Raw genomic sequence first — 15851 nt, forward strand, 5'->3', positions numbered from 1 at the left:
GTCGTCCACCTCTTCGCCCAGGCTGAAGGAACAGCGGGCCCTTCCGAACACTCCCGATAGGACATAGGGGTCCTGCAGGCTACATGCCTCCATTCCGCCCTACATCGGACCCTCCAATGACATCACGGCGTGGCCTGAAACCACGTTCCTGAGTTTCGCAGGGGGGAAAGGCCAATCAACGATGTGAAGCAGGGATCAAGAGTTTCCTGAAAGGCCCCAGCGTTGTAAACGCTAGAACAACTTTTCACCGTCTTCTCCATTTCCCGTCCAGTTCAACCGAGTCTGGGTACGTACACGGTACGGGCGGAGTGGGAGTTCTGCAACACGGTGACAGCCTGCTCATCCCAAGGAGATGCCGATTCGAGGTGTACATCATACATGTGATGGCAAACTCGCGACTCGCATCATCACCCGTCCCGCATCGCGCTTGCCATCCGTTCATACGCCACACGCGCAGAACACCATTTGCGGGAACTTCTCGGGCTTCAGTATCCAGTTTAAGATGGAGCTTGAGAAGCACCACGTTTTAAAAGATCCACCACCAATGTGAGGGCCTCCGCGGCTTGACGTCATGGGCAGATGGAGTGTTGCCGTCGCTAAGGGCGCTTCATTTCAGACACCTTACCCAGAAACCCCGTACAAAGTCCCTCATTTGCGGGTTGCACTCCGGAGGAGGAGGAGGAGGTGGTGGTGGTGGTGATGGTGGACAGCCACCACTTCTGCCTCGGGTTTTACGGAGACCATCTACCTACGAATACGCATGTCTTTAGCTATCGCAAACGGCGACGGCTGAAACGGCGCCAAAGTGGCTGTCTGTCTGCAATGTCTCTGCAATGTGTCCTCGGGAAAAATAGACCGAACAATGTTCCTGGCTAAGGCTCCAGTTTAATTCTAGAAAACTTCTCGCGTCCGACCGTTGAGAGTTGTGATTGAATGACAGACTCACGCTACAGGCTGAAGATCAATCTATTTGCCACCACCCGAAAAAAGCGATGGGAAAAAATAGAGCAAGGCACAGATTGAGGCTCAACAACCAAGATCTTGGCTGTGCTGAACTGTACTTCAGCCTCATAACGGCATAACCAGGACACCATTTCGTCTGATACAGCGCCCGTGCCGGTATCGATAAGCCATGAATCGACCTTGTCAGGCTAGGCGGGATTCGGGATGGTCCATGGAGACGGAGGTGAGGGCCTCAGTCTACACAGGCGGCAGTACATACGAGCGCGCTTGGCCGCCAGCCTTCAGGGAGGTATGCGGGCACGCCCTGACTCGGTCGTTGTCCATCGGCTCAGCACCGGCGGAGACACGGCACGTCATCGGCCCATTGCACGGCGGAGCAACGGCCCAACGCCGGCGGAGAAGTTCTACGTCATTGGCCCCAGTTGCGTGCGGGTCAGAGACTGAGAAGACCCCGTTATCGCTGGTCTCACGGGGCCTCAAGACGGTTCAACCCAGTACCGTCGAGACAACGGACGGAGACCGACTGGGGAACCGCCGGCACCGACTCGAAAAACAACATCGAGATACCGTCTCAACACCAACGAGGTACAGACCCAAATTCTACGGGGCACTGTCCCCAGCCTCAACGGGGCATCAACCTGGTAGGGACGGGACATTTACGGCGGGTCCGCCGCAGGCGACAGCAAGACGCCATCGGTCCGAAAAAGGAAACAGGAGGCCATCCACTGTCGTTCTTCAGAGAGACATCGAAAAGGATAAAAAGGACGAGATGAATCTGCTTCAATGAGTCTCTTTTCGATCCAGCATCACACACCACTCCAATCCAATCTCATCACATTCAAATACTCTTCTCCGCGCCTCTCAACAGCTTCATCTGATACCCATCTCTCTCCAACATCAACAACTTCGACACTTTCGATTTACACCACCACCACCACACACATTCAAAATGGCCGCCGTTGAGTTCGCTTCCCGCAAGCCTGAGCTTGGTATGGAGAAGGTTATCAACCCTCGCCGCCAGGACTCTGGATACGCCTCTCCCTGCGACTCTCCCCGCCTCACCGTCCAGCTTAACGACGGCAACGAGATCCCTCAGATTGCCCTCGGTGTCTACAAGGCCCCCAACGGCCAGGAGACTGAGGAGGCTGTCATCGCCGCCCTCGATGCCGGATACCGCCACATCGACTCTGCTGCCAGATACGCCAACGAGGAGGCTTGCGGCCGCGCTCTGAAGAAGTGGCTCCAGAAGACTGGCACTCCCCGCAGCGAGGTCTTCATCACCACCAAGCTCTGGGATGCTGACCACGGCTACGAGGCTACCTTCAACGCCCTCTGCGACTCCCTGAAGAAGTTCCAGCTCGACTACTTCGACCTCTACCTCATCCACTCCCCCTCTGACGACAAGGAGAAGCGCATTGCCTCCTGGAGAGCTCTGGAGACTGCCCAGCGCCTCGGCAAGGTCCGCTCCATTGGTGTCTCCAACTTCGGTGTCAACCACCTCGAGGAGCTTCTGGCCGAGACCTCTGTTGTCCCCGCTGTCAACCAGATTGAGGTCCACCCCTTCCTCCAGCGCCAGGACCTCGTCGACGTCTGCCGCCAGCACGGCATCGCCATCGAGGCCTACTCTCCTCTCGCACGTGGCAACAAGCTCGAGGACCCCGTCATTGGCAAGCTTGCTGAGAAGTACGGCAAGACCCCCGCGCAGATCCTCCTCAACTGGAACGCCGCCAAGGGCAACATCGTCCTCCCCAAGTCTCTGACCGCCCACCGCATCAAGTCCAACTTCGAATCTTTTGACTTCGAACTCTCCCCTGAGGACGTCCAGGTCATTGACAACCTTGAGGAGGGCTACATCACCGGCTCTCTCCACAAGACCGAGGACTAAATGCCTTGAATGGCATGTGCTTTGACGCACCCCTTTCGTTCGGCACCCCCACCGCTGGATCCTCCAGCAACATGAGCTTTCCTCCATCCTGAGAGGCTACCGGAACAGCCTTTACGATTGCCGACGACGAGCATCGCACGTCGTCCACCCAGGACATGATAAGGAGTTGATTGCTACTGGCGCCACTGCGCCCTCTTCCCCCGCCGAAGAGCATTTATTTCGGAGTATGGGTTTGGTTTTGGGATATCATAGAGATTGCATAGATCTTTGTCTAGACTAGCGTGCTAGGCATCAGTCAGGCTTGTTCTGATACGAATTTACGTCTTCATCTTTTACAACTTGAGCTTCAATCGTGATCGTGAGAGGTAATATGGCAAAAGTGACAAAATGACGAGATCCCAGGTCTCTTCATGCTGCAACGGTTTCCTTGGCTGTGAATGGGTCCACAGTACATTCATGCCTTTTGCCTGGTGGATGGCTTGAAGAAAACTGGGTCACCCCAAGGCTTCATGTCCTGTCGTCTGAAGTTTCTTCCTAGCTGACGTCGATCACGAATTAGAGTCGGGAAAGCCGCTAGTCAGTCAAAGGAGCACACCGCAATTTCAAGGTCAATCAGTAGCCCGGGCCGCCTTTTTGAAAACGAAATTGAAACGAAATTCTGAGGTTGAAGATCAGCTTCTCAAGAATCGCCGATTCCGTTAAGTTCGAAGCAGGCCGAGCGTAGATTTCGCTTGGCATTCCCATGTGTGATCTTCCATGAACACCGTTCGCGAACTTGTCCGGATTGATATCAAACTCAAACTGCGCTGATGTACACAAGCTGCCAAAAGCTAGTTCTTCCACTGATGTCCGTTGGCTCCGTTTGTTCTGCCATCGTATTGGTACCGTTCCTCCAGCTCAAAGTATTTGTTGAATCCAACACCGTCGCACACTTCTGCATAGGAAAGAACGGTTGGTGGTTTGCCGACGGTGAGGGAACCCTTGAGTGCCTCCAGTGTTTCCCGAATGCTTCTCAATTTGGCTGCGACGAGTGTCCATGGATATGCCACTCCGCAATATCCGAGTTCACCCAGTTCCTTCGCGGAAAGGTTCTCCGTCTTTCCGCCCTCAATGATGTTGGCGAAAAGGGGGAAGTCGAGATCCTTCCGCAGGCGTGCCATGGTCTCACGATCGGGAAGGGCCTCTACAAAGACAGCGTCGACTCCAATCTCGATTGCCTTCTTGGCCCTGGCAAGCGCCTCATCATACCCAAGAATGAGACTGTCGGTTCGAGCCATGATCCAGATATCCAATCCTTCGTTCCTTGCATCCACTGCAGCCTGCCATCGGGCGTATGCCTCACTTCTGGAGATCACACTCTTGCCAGCGGTGTGACCGCATCCTGGAACACTTAGCCCCAGTCCATCATCGAATCATCAAGGGGGTGCTGAAATATCTTACTCTTCGGCCAAGTCTGGTCCTCAATCATGATACCGGCAGCTCCTGCTGTTGCGAAGCTATTCAGAGCAGGTTAGCCTTCATAGAGTACAGTTTGGCTAGATATTACTGTACCCTTCCACAGTTCTTCTGACGTTCATAGGACCGCCGTATCCAGTGTCGCCATCCACAAGAATCGGGACGCTGGTCACTCGTGCAACTTCTTGGACCTTCGCTGCGACCTCCTGGAATGCAATGTATCCTGTATCAGGCAGGCCAAAAGCAGAAGCCATGGCGTAGCCAGCAAGGAAGACAATGGGAAATCCGGCTTCCTCGCAAAGTCGAGAGCTGAGAGCATCGTAGCTGCAGACGTGTGCAATGATTTTGGAAGGGTCATCATGAGCTTCCTGCATAAGGTAGCGGAGCTTGGACGCCTGCAGGGACGGAATCCGTCCGCGAGAGCTGTCTAAGCTTATGGTTGCGCGGTCGCCGCTCTTCTTGACATTTGGCAGGCTGTTTGTCTCGAAGTGAAAGGGATAAGGGTTCGTGTTCACAATTGATTTGGACATGGTGTGTGAGTTCGAAATGCTTGAATAAGTGAAACTGAGTCTGTGAATGTTGGGCTGGATGTCCACCTGCCCATACCAAGTTCATCACAGAAACTGGCATCTTATATACACGATTGATGATGGGTTCTTTGCACCAAAAACAATATCTTCTCCGTCCGATTTTCGGAGTGGCGAAGCGTAAACTGTGAACTTCGGCAACGTGTTTCCCTATGGTCTTCGAAGATGCCTCTTGGCCAGTCCATCGTCAGCGCCGCTTCGTGCGGGGGAGGGGATCCAAGCACGCATGGTGCTGCGCGGCGGGGCATGCAAGGGCGGACCGACGCGGATAGTCGCGGAGCGTCGCGGGCATGATTTTCCTCCTCATCACTTTCTTCAACTGATCGTCAACAACGTTGGCTTACTGCTAATTGCATAGACTGGATACTTGGGTGGTTTCACGAGGTAAGATCAGTCCTAATGGCCCACAGCTCCTGGTTGACTCAAGCAGGGCCCCCATAGACTGACTATCTTTCATATCCATGATTGACACTCATGATGAGTGATGGATCAAGGGCCGACCTTGGGGATGCCTCGGCACCGCAGGAGTCCCCACGGTACAGACGGACATATGTCGCTTGTGATTCTTGCCGAGCTCGAAAAGTAAGATGCAACATGGGAGAGAAGCCGCCTTGCGCGAAGTGCAAACGAGAGCATCGCGACTGCCGATTTGACCGTCGCCCCAGAACCGCGAAACATAGAGATGTCCCGGCCTGGGCAGGATCGACAACATCGCAACGTTTAACGACATCACCGGCACAGCAGAGTTTATCCGACGTAACCCAAGCGGTTTCCTCGGCAGCATTGACTCAAGCCAATGCTCGAGCTCATCAGCAAGAGGTCTCTCCTGAAGACACTATTCCATCAACCGATCCTGATAACCACCCCATCGCATGGCCTCAGAGCTCCCTTCCAGACAGCAGGTCAATCTCTGACAGAGTCATGTCGAGTCTTGTGACGGGTTCTAATGATGCTCTCGACGTGTTGTCTGACGCGGCAAACTTGCTTCATCATAATACGGCATCACCTGCTTCTGGGCCACCCACGCAAACGACTCTGGCCATGCAAGATATCCCAGTCGCTGTCCCTGCCGCTATTAGTCCAGGCTGCCAGAGCGGAGCGGGGTTCAACATAATAACTCTGTCGGAGCCGACTGATGCCATCCTGGACATGTGGGATAAATGCAGATTTGTCAGACAAGGCTGGTTCACCTCACAAGAGGCCGTCACATATGTTGATCTGTGAGAGCATAAACTGCAATGAAGAAGATTGGCCACTGATCCTGAATGCAGATTTTACAAATACCTGTCTCCATGGTCACCAGTCGTCGTTGATCAGTATTGGAATCACGAAGCACACACCGCTCTCATATGTGAAGAGTCAATGCTTTGTTGCACAATATTGATGATCTCTTCACGATTCTTCATGCTCCCAGGCGCAGGCGGAGTATCTAGAAGCCACCTTATACACAACCGTCTTTGGCAGTATTGCGAGTCCCTGATAAAGCGAATCATACTCGGCCAGGAGAAAGTCTCATCCGCCAAAATGAGAATTATTGGAACTATTGAAAGTTTGTTACTGATATCAGATTGGCATCCCCGCGCTGTACATTTCCCACCGGATACAGAGGGTTGGGATGCCGTGCTAGTCGACACCGAATACGATCGCCAAAATCGCAAGCGTACAAATAATGAAGAACCACTCCTCCGGTGGCGTAAAGATGTATTCGAGCCAGCAAAAAGAGCCAGTCGGATGTCTTGGATGCTTCTTGGCTTGGCGACAAATCTCGCATATGAGCTTGGGGTTTTGTCGAGCGACCATCAAGGAGACGCATCTGGCCTCAACATAGCTGAGCGTCGGAAATTCCGAGCTCAAAAGCTTCTTTACACCTACATGACACAGACAGCGACACGACTTGGCTATCAAACCGTGTTCCCAGAAAGCATTTCAATTGTAGTCGCCCGATCATCAATGCGACATATAGACGACGAGGCACAGGTTTCATGGAACACTCACATGGATGCGTACCTGGAACTTACCCGGCTTTCGAAAGTGGCATCGACAATGTTCTTTCAATCCAAAAATCACCTGGAGTCTGTTCTTCAAAATGATAACTACCCCGATCTTCTGGAGCACTTTCTCGCCTCGCTGTCGACCTGGAATAATACGTTTGGGTCGACTTTGACAGGTTTGAAACCCCACTCCCAAATGACCAGATCACCTTCTATGTCTGACTAATTTCGTAAGATACTCACGAACCTCTCAAAGACTCGCTGCTCATTGAATTGTACCATCTAAAAGCCTGCATTGGTTCTATTTCCATACAGGCAGTAGTAAAACGGGCAACTGTTTCGGGGTCAGTGCGGCCACATCAAGACGGTCTGGCTTCGTACATGACCGTTCAAGACGCGAAATTTTTGCGAGGTGTCCTTTCAGATAGCTGTCAGGTGCTAGAAATGGTAACCGAGAGACCATTCAGGGAACATCTGGCATACGCTCCTGCCCGTATCAGACTGAACGTAATTTCAGCATCTGTTTTTCTGCTAAAGGCTATCAGCCTTGGATCGCCAGCAACGGATGTGGATGGAGCTCTGCGTGCGCTGGATCGGTGCACCACTACCCTGAAGAACTATCCGCCAGACGATATGGACTTCGCCATGAGATACGCTGATCTTATTGAAAGACATGCGTCAAGTCTCCGTGGCACGCTGTCATCGATGTCTCAACCTTTGAGAGAAGGAAGAAGGCCGAGCCAGGCCTTAACAGATGGCCATATGAGCAGTCTTTACAGCGGACTTGATCTCACAACTTCTCATTCAGAAACGGCGACAACTGAAGCAGCATTGCTGGATCAGTCGGGTTTTTGGCGAACGTGGCAATTTGACTCCAGCATAGCTCCATTTGGCGATACAGCTGATCAGTTATCCCATGGGTTCGACGTTGATTCTCTCAACTTCTTATGGAACCTGCCGGATATTAGCTCGTGAAGCAATCAAAGGTGCTGTATTGTAACTTGGAGAATACTTTGCCCAGGTTAAGTCACGTTGCCGCCGCTTGTGTCTGGAAGCTTGCCCAGCATCGAAAGAGCAGTCAGAGAAAACAGACTTCAGGGACCAGTCAATGCCAACGCCATGTTGATCCGTGTCGATCCGCATCGGACCTCATAGGTCCGTGTCAATCCGTGTCAGTCCGATGGGCCCCGCACCGGCCTGCTGGCCCTCGGCCCTGCTCCCGCCATCCGTGTAAGGCCGGACTGAACCTCACGGAAGACATTCGGCATATGCTATAATCCGTCTGCAACCGAGCTTATCGAGCCATACTTTGTCCGGGCTAAACAACAATCAATCGAGCCAGCGACAGTGTCACTGGAGCCACGGACGCTAGCGGACGGAAACGTGCAGGATCTCTGGGGTAGTCTGGGGTAAATCTGGGGAAACCTAGCATGCAACTCTTATCATCAGCAGAGATTTGTATAAAAAGTTCACTCAATTTTCCGAGATTTTCGACTGGTTTCATGTTCAGATCACCTCCTATTTGGAAATCTGCACGTATACCAACGAAACCCAATACGAATTTCACGAAATGGCCCTTATCGAACTGAAAGAAGACACGCCTGCTTGCGATCATGTTGAGAAAAGCGAAAGCCTTGAGCCAGTAGCCAGCAATTTTGGCCATACTGGCACAGGCAAAAAAGTCAGTCCAGCAGAGATCAAGCTTGTGAGGCGCCTAGATTGGACCATTCTCCCTGTGCTTTGGGTCATGTATTGGTTCAAGTAAGCAATGTTAGGACCAACTAAAGCGCTGCGACTGATTGCTACAGCTACCTCGACCGGAATGCTATCACTGTCGCTAGATTAGACGGAATGGAAGAAGAACTCAACATGACATCGACGGAGTACCAAACCTGTGTCTCCATCCTTTTCGTGGGGTACATCTTGGGGCAGATTCCAAGCAGTAAGGCCTCCCTCACATGCCATTCCTAAGTCTGACTTTTTCAGACATGCTCATAACAAGGGTCCGTCCTTCCTGGTTCATGGGAGGAGCGATGGCCCTATGGGCCATCGTAAGCACCCTCACAGCAGTGACCAAGGACTACAAGGGTCTTCTTCTCACACGCTTCTTCTTGGGGATTACGGAAGCCCCCTTCTACCCAGGAGCTTTGTACATCCTCGCCATGTTCTACGATCGACAGGAAATCGCCACTCGAATTTCTATTTTGTTTAGTGCTAATATTTGCGGCACGGCTTTTGCGGGTCTCATCGCCATTGGAGTCTTCCAAATGGAACAACTAGCCGGTCTGTCTGGCTGGAGATGGTTATTTATCATCCAAGGAGTCATTACATTCGTCATTTCTATTGCCTCCATATTCATTCTACCGAACGAGCCCCTTAACACGCGATGGTTGTCTGAAGATGACCAAAGACTTGCGCATGCCCGGGTAGCGAGAGACACCGTCGAACTTGAAGATAACACGAGCACTTGGGCTGGGCTGCTCCAAGCGACACGCGACCCGCGTCTTTGGGTTCTTGTCTGTTGTCAACACTGCCACATGGCTGCAAGCAACTTCAAAAACTTCTTCCCCACGATAGTTGAAACTCTGGGCTTCGATAGGAACGTCACTCTCGCTCTTACTTGCCCACCTTATCTAATCTCTGGTGTTATATCTGTGATTTGGGCGGCTAGCTCTGGTGAGCTTCTTGCGTACTCTTTCTTCGGTTTTATATGGTTAACAATGAATTAACAAACTTAGGGCGTTTCAACGAAAGAGTGTGGCATATCACGATCGCCAAAGCTATTGCGGTCTTCGGGTTTGTCCTGGCCTGCAGTACGCTTAATACCGGGGCTCGTTACTTCGCAATGTGCGCGTTCGCAACCGGAGTCTATGCCTGCAACAGCGTGATCCTGGGATGGGTATCGAGTACTTGTGGGCAAACGAGAGAAAAGAAAGCTGTGTCTCTTGCGTTGGTAAATACCATCGCCACAATCGGACCCATTTACACTCCTGTAAGTACACATACACATTGTCTCAAGGTTGCGTCCCTCAGGCTTGGCTCACAATTCTGAAGTACCTTTGGCCGGCCTCAGATGAACCCAGATATACTACTGCTATGGCCTCAAGTGCTGCATTTTCTGCGGCAGCTGCGGCCTTAGCATGGCTTCTGAGACGGATGCTGATCAAAGAGAATCAAAAGGTACTGCGCTCAGGGACAAGCAACGTGTTGCTGTATAGTTATTAGTTAAATAACGGGCTAGTTACAATCTCTTCAAAACCCGTCGTTCGTTGCTCAAATCCATCTTCCCGTTCCACCACTCGTGTATCTTTTGCCTGTCCGTGTTGCAGCCAATAGCATATTCAATTTCATTTCGTCTTTCATCCTTTCGTGGCTCATGTACCGGGGTTTACGGCTCGCCTTAGAGAGTTGCAGGAAATGCGATGTGCCTGAGGAACCCGCTACCAATGTTTCCGATTTCTCTCCACCCCGTCCATCTTTTGCGATTGGGCTCTGCTTGGAAGGTCCGTGAATGATTTCACCTTGACGAGCCGATGAGGTGTGCAAGATACCGGTGTCACAGGGGTTGATGCTGAGAAGACTCTCTCGACAGGGCGAGATGATGGATGAAGGCTGTCCGAAGTTGCCCGTGTCAAAGTCGGGATTAAGAAGGATCCTTTGCGAGCGGAAGAAGTGGCATCATCGGAGTACGATGAGACACTACGTGGAGGCTGGTTTGGGGTAATGGCCAGACTCGGTAGTCTTTGGGTCTTCTTTTGCCGTGTCTGGTCTTGTCTAGCTCTTGAGTCGGGAGCAAGGTTGTAATCGGACCGGATGATTAGTGGCGAAAGATCAGGACCAAATGAACCCATTGTAGCTTCTTTGGCTGTTTCGTCTCTGAGTTCAGCTGTCTCGACCGAACGATGCCAGTATGCAACGCTGTCGTGGCACGTTGTGTTTGGATATGGCCTGGAGCCTTGCGAGTGACTTCTTAGGCGCCCAATCGAATTCTCGTGTGCCTGTAGATGGGTTGAAGGTATCATGGCAGACATCCTCCGTCCCCGATCAAAACCAACCCTTCCGGTTGCCATATCCGTCTCTTCCAATTCATCGTCAAAAAAACGGCTGGCAGCATGCTTCTTCGGGGACTCTGGCCGGGGTGGGAGGCCCAATGGCCCCAAGGACGTCTGCGAAAAGCTCAGGGCTTGGTCCATATTTCCACAGTTATCCTCTGCAATCCTAGATGATGGAGTTTCGTCTTGGTCTGGTCTGCCGCTGGCTTGCACTCCTCCATGCTGGTCAGTTGTCTCGTAAGGATGCTTCCGCTCATCGATCTCCTCGTCAAACATGTCGAAGTAGATGTAAGGAACGTTGCGAGCTGCGATCTCCATTTTCTGTTCCGTCTCAGGCCCGGGTAGTTCTTGGTGTGCCTTTCGAAGAGATTTTTTGATCATACCCTCCAGCTTGTTAAGCTCCTGGAATAATCTCTCTTGAGAAATATTGGTTCTGAAGCTGAGAGCACTAAGAAATCGTCAAATCGAAGAAACCAAAAATCTTGTTCGAACCTAAAATGCTTACATGGTTACCAACTGCAAAGTCATCTGAATAGCCCAGTTTGAATTGAAGATCTTGACCTTGTAGTCTTGAATCTCTTCCTTGTGGATACTCAGGATGAAATAGAAGTTTGTTTTTCTGAGAAGTGTTGCAAGCGAATTGCCTTCCGCGTCGAAATGTACGCTGAGTTTTCTGAGAAGCTGATCGAGACCAGCGATGTTGGACTTGCAGTCTACTAAGGTGTCTCCAATCTGTCCCCATATGTTGTGATAAAAATATAGAAGTGACGGTACGTGTGTCTGGCACTGCCTCACTGTCTTGTCCACGGACACAAGGAGTCCAGACAGCTTTTGGACCTCTGCGCAAGTCTCTGATAGTTTGATGTCCACATTCTTGACCTTTTTGGCCAGTCGAATCAACACAATAGCAGTCTGCAATAACGTCAGCATGCATGAATCGAACAAAAAGCGGGTATTCCTATGGTCTGCCTCTCTTCGCAGACCATTGAACCGAAGGACATGAAGAAACCACTCACGCTTCCAGCAGCTCCTGCTAGTGACGCTGCAGTCGCAGCGATCGATATGGGGTCCATTTCAGATGTAATGAAGACCGAAGAGGCATTTGAAATGAACACTACTCGTGAAAGCTCAGAGTCTGTCAAGATGTCAGAGAAAGACACCATGCTTCTAGAAACGATCAGATATAAAGGATTCTGGAGAACGATGAGCTAATCTAGTGCTGGTATTGCGGCTGTCTGAGAACATTCCAGATCAAGTTTAAGCATATTAGTCGGATTTTGGAATGGGTGGCTGGCAACGTTAACCGTTGGCGCCACTGGGCGCCTCATACCGCTGAGGCTGAAGCAGAAGCTGACAGCGGATTGGGACCACCAAAATACAGGCCTGTCCGATTTGGGACACTTCAGACGTCTAGCACGATTGAACTAGAAGGCTTACTTGGTTTCAGACCCTACGCCAGCACACCAAACGGTTGGATAACAGACTAAGGAAAGGGGATAGGTTTGACATGTCGAGGCCAATCTCTCTTGGTACACCAACCACTCTTAGTCCCTTACTCCTGAGGTTGCTTTAGACTCGAAATAGTCGAACAGAAAGACGATGCTTCCTTTTCCGGAAGGACAACCTTGCTTTTCCCCAGTATACTAGTGTTAGTCGATGCTCAAGTACAACCTCCATATTTTCGACCACAATTCCATTGTTACACCGAAAACAGCCACCACAACCCCTGCAAACGTATAGTTGACCGTTTACTATGCGCATAGCTGAGTTCTTGTCTCTATTGCCCCCTTTCATTCCGGCTCGATCAATTTGTTTCCGTCACCACTAAGGTGGTTCAACGCTCTTCACAGCCACGAAAGAACCCCTGAGGAGCCAAAATAGAGTTCACCCTGGGAAAAGAAGCAGCCACGCCAGATCTCCCGTAGATCTTAGGGGAGAGCGCTAAGCCCTAGGCTCTATGTAGCGCTCGGAAGATTGTTCCAGTCCGCAAGAGGTAGCCTGTAGCATTCTCAGACGAATTTCGCGTTCCCGCACCGGACTCAACAACGTGGTTGGGACACGTGTTGACGGGCACATTCACGAGTTTTCTGTAGCTCTCCCAAATGATCAACATCATTCAATCAACCCCGGGCCGTAAGACGTGTTGTGTGTCGGGATGCAATCCAAGGATTTCTCGAGTATCCTTCCATCATTCTTGGCTTCCAGGTGCTTTAATAAATGATTCTTACGAGTGCATAATGCTCAACGTACCCAGTCATAAATACTCAACCAGCCGAATTTAGCAGTCATGGATACGAAGAAATCTAAACCTCAGATAAGGAACATCATATATTCGGGAAAAGATGGGACTGTAAAGGCTCGAGTGCAATTTAAGCATTGACTCATCCGCTGCATGGCATTCTGCAGCGAACTTTCATACCTTTCTTCAATATCAATGCCAGGAACGTGCTCTGATTTGCGCAGTAGACGTTTTCCATTCTTGGACTCGAATTTCTGCGATTTTGTCGTCGGATTCTTGGCACCTGAGCTTTTATAACCTCGCTTGGTAACGCTCAACAATTTCAATCATTGCCTGGTGATGTTCACCGCTGGTGAGCAGCACCTTCTCGATGAACATGGAAGAAGAAGGTGAGGAACACTAAGAAGGTAACTGGGGTTCCCCATATTTCAAGCTCGGACACAGTGCATCCGTATCCGGTCCAGCCACATAACACGTGACTTACGCCACAGCTCTCACCAGTGAGCGAAGCCCGTGCCACTCCATCTTACATCACCAGCCTCATCAGCCTCGCGGACGTCGCGCGTCAACCAGACCTCGAAGTCTCATCTAGAATCTCATCGTCGCAGAGCGCAATAATGTCCACCAACGCCCCCGAAGCAAACGCAGAGCAGGCTCCGACCGCGCCCAACTCGCAAGAGGCTCCTGCCCCGGGCGCCGCTCCGGCTGGCGGTGCCCCGGCGGCAGCCCCTGCTGCTGCTGTTCCGGAGGCAGTCGCGCCTGGCCCCGAACCGAAGGCGATCACTCGTAAGGACATGTCTCTGCGCGAGTTCCTAACCAAGATGGACGACTACGCTCCCATTGTATGACTCCTCATCTCCCAGACTCAACGACGCATTTGAAGCTAACTACGATGGTCACAGATTCCTGATGCGGTTACAAACTACTACATGACCAAGGCCGGCCTCCCCCCTCCGCCGCAGACCGATCCCCGCCTCGCGCGCCTGCTCGCTTTGGCGACGCAAAAGTTCATCGCAGATATTGCCGCCGACGCGTACCAATACAGCCGCATCCGCGCGTCCAACTCCAACGCCAATAACCCCATGGGCAACCTCGGCGCCGCCGCCGGCTTCCCCATCCCCGGCCAGCCGACAGGCCCCGCTGGCGCAAAAGACCAGGGCCGCGGTGGTCCGTTGGGTATTCAGCGTCCCGGCTACGGTGGCGGCGGTCAAGGAGGTAGCCAGAACCGCACCGTGTTGACGATGGAGGACCTCGGTATGGCCGTGGGCGAGTACGGTGTCAATGTCAAGAGGAGCGAGTTCTACCGGTAGAGGAGTGGGCTTCAGCAAAGGTTTCTTTCCGGACGGGTGTATACATATCAAGGCGTTGGATGGTTTGCTTCGGCGTCGAGGGGCCAGGGAACATGGCAAAATGATTTTACAGTTTCAGCGGGCAAGTCACGCACGACCAAGAAAGAATGATACAATAGAGCCCATTCGTATATGAAGCAGAGGGTCATCATCGGCACATGGCCTGGCATTTTGATGCTACAATGCATCGCTGGTATCTTGACAGTGTTGTACAAATGTCGGTCGTCATTTTCCTCCTCTCGCCAGAACAAACCCGGCTCCTCAGCAAACGTCCTCTTACAATCTGGACCAGATGAAGGGCTTTCTCGTACTAGACAGGCGCGCATTAGTTCCTGCTCAAGTCGTTTGCAATGTATGTGTCACTCACGGCGCGAATTCTCCAAGCTTGTGTCCTACCATATCCTCCGTAATGACCACATCGAGGAAATATCTTCCATTGTAGACCTGGAACTTGAGGCCGACGAAGTTGGGCAGAATAGTGGCCGATCGAGCCTGCGTTCTGATGGGAGGGACCTTCTTGCCAGGTGCTGGGCGGACGATGGCGAGACTGTTCGCATCAAGGTTAGGATCGAGGGATGTTGGCCGAGGGGCATCGCAAAGGGTTCTCTTACGGGACGATGTTCGGTCCTGGAGGCGCAGCTGTCAGTTCACCATTTCCACATCAATGCAAGATGATTGCGACTTACCCTTCCACACCGATCTCTTCAGGAGGGCCAACGTGGGTTGCATTTTGGCGGCTGATGACCCTGTCTTGGGTTGATGGCGCTGCTGTTCTTCGCGATTCAACGCCTTGCTGCTGCGGCGCGCGGGAGGAACTTTCCGAGCTTCGAGAATTTGTCCGTGTCACGTGATGAGTGACCGTCGCGGCACCGTACCGCTGCCGCCCCCAACGGAGACCCACTTCAAGTGCCGTCCCTCGTGCTGCTTGGTTCAACACAAGGGCCTGCAGATTGTCACCGAAACCAAAGTCGAAAGTAACAACAGAAGTCTTAGTCGCTTCACAAGTTCACCTAATGTTCATTGCATTTCCTCCTCATCGCTCAAATGGCCGAGCCACTGCGGGATAGCTGCAGCACACAATGCGCTGAATGGATACCTACCCATCGTTTCAGACGGCCAGAGAACGCTGGACTCGGTCAACTTTGTTTCCTGTCACGAACTGATGAAACGACTCAATCATAGTTTGGACTTCACACAAGGCCCACCCTGCTCCCCTTTGGAATGCGCAAGCCAGCCAGCAGGCTCAAAAAGAGAAAATCGCCTGTGCTGGGAGCTCGCAGTCAGCCCAATATGGCATCTTCCCCTTGGCTCATATCCGTAAACCAACGTC

The 15851-nt window shown here is 51.9% G+C and overlaps 5 protein-coding genes across 5 annotated transcripts; 2 read left to right on the forward strand and 3 right to left on the reverse strand.

Moving 5' to 3' along the window:
• Positions 1–1912: 1912 nt before the first annotated feature.
• Positions 1913–2848, forward strand: COL26b_010548 (uncharacterized protein; the record flags this gene model as incomplete). The annotated part of the gene is made up of 1 exon (XM_053183243.1): positions 1913–2848. One exon carries the CDS (start codon positions 1913–1915, stop codon positions 2846–2848), a length of 936 nt encoding a protein of 311 aa, XP_053032811.1.
• An 830-nt stretch (positions 2849–3678) lies between these two features.
• On the reverse strand, positions 3679–4833 carry COL26b_010549 (uncharacterized protein; the record flags this gene model as incomplete). Its single annotated transcript, XM_053183244.1, has 3 exons — positions 3679–4229; positions 4289–4344; positions 4400–4833. The coding sequence occupies 3 exons, from the start codon at positions 4831–4833 to the stop codon at positions 3679–3681; spliced, it is 1041 nt and encodes a 346-aa protein (XP_053032812.1).
• A 6601-nt stretch (positions 4834–11434) lies between these two features.
• On the reverse strand, positions 11435–12006 carry COL26b_010550 (uncharacterized protein; the record flags this gene model as incomplete). Its single annotated transcript, XM_053183245.1, has 2 exons — positions 11435–11845; positions 11950–12006. The coding sequence occupies 2 exons, from the start codon at positions 12004–12006 to the stop codon at positions 11435–11437; spliced, it is 468 nt and encodes a 155-aa protein (XP_053032813.1).
• A 1783-nt stretch (positions 12007–13789) lies between these two features.
• Positions 13790–14482, forward strand: COL26b_010551 (uncharacterized protein; the record flags this gene model as incomplete). Its single annotated transcript, XM_053183246.1, has 2 exons — positions 13790–14014; positions 14075–14482. The coding sequence occupies 2 exons, from the start codon at positions 13790–13792 to the stop codon at positions 14480–14482; spliced, it is 633 nt and encodes a 210-aa protein (XP_053032814.1).
• A 402-nt stretch (positions 14483–14884) lies between these two features.
• Positions 14885–15250, reverse strand: COL26b_010552 (uncharacterized protein; the record flags this gene model as incomplete). Its single annotated transcript, XM_053183247.1, has 2 exons — positions 14885–15048; positions 15208–15250. The coding sequence occupies 2 exons, from the start codon at positions 15248–15250 to the stop codon at positions 14885–14887; spliced, it is 207 nt and encodes a 68-aa protein (XP_053032815.1).
• Positions 15251–15851: the final 601 nt, after the last annotated feature.

Source organism: Colletotrichum chrysophilum (assembly GCF_026319265.1).
Source record: "Colletotrichum chrysophilum strain AFK26 chromosome Unknown scaffold_114, whole genome shotgun sequence".
In the NCBI taxonomy this organism is placed as follows: domain Eukaryota; kingdom Fungi; phylum Ascomycota; class Sordariomycetes; order Glomerellales; family Glomerellaceae; genus Colletotrichum; species Colletotrichum chrysophilum.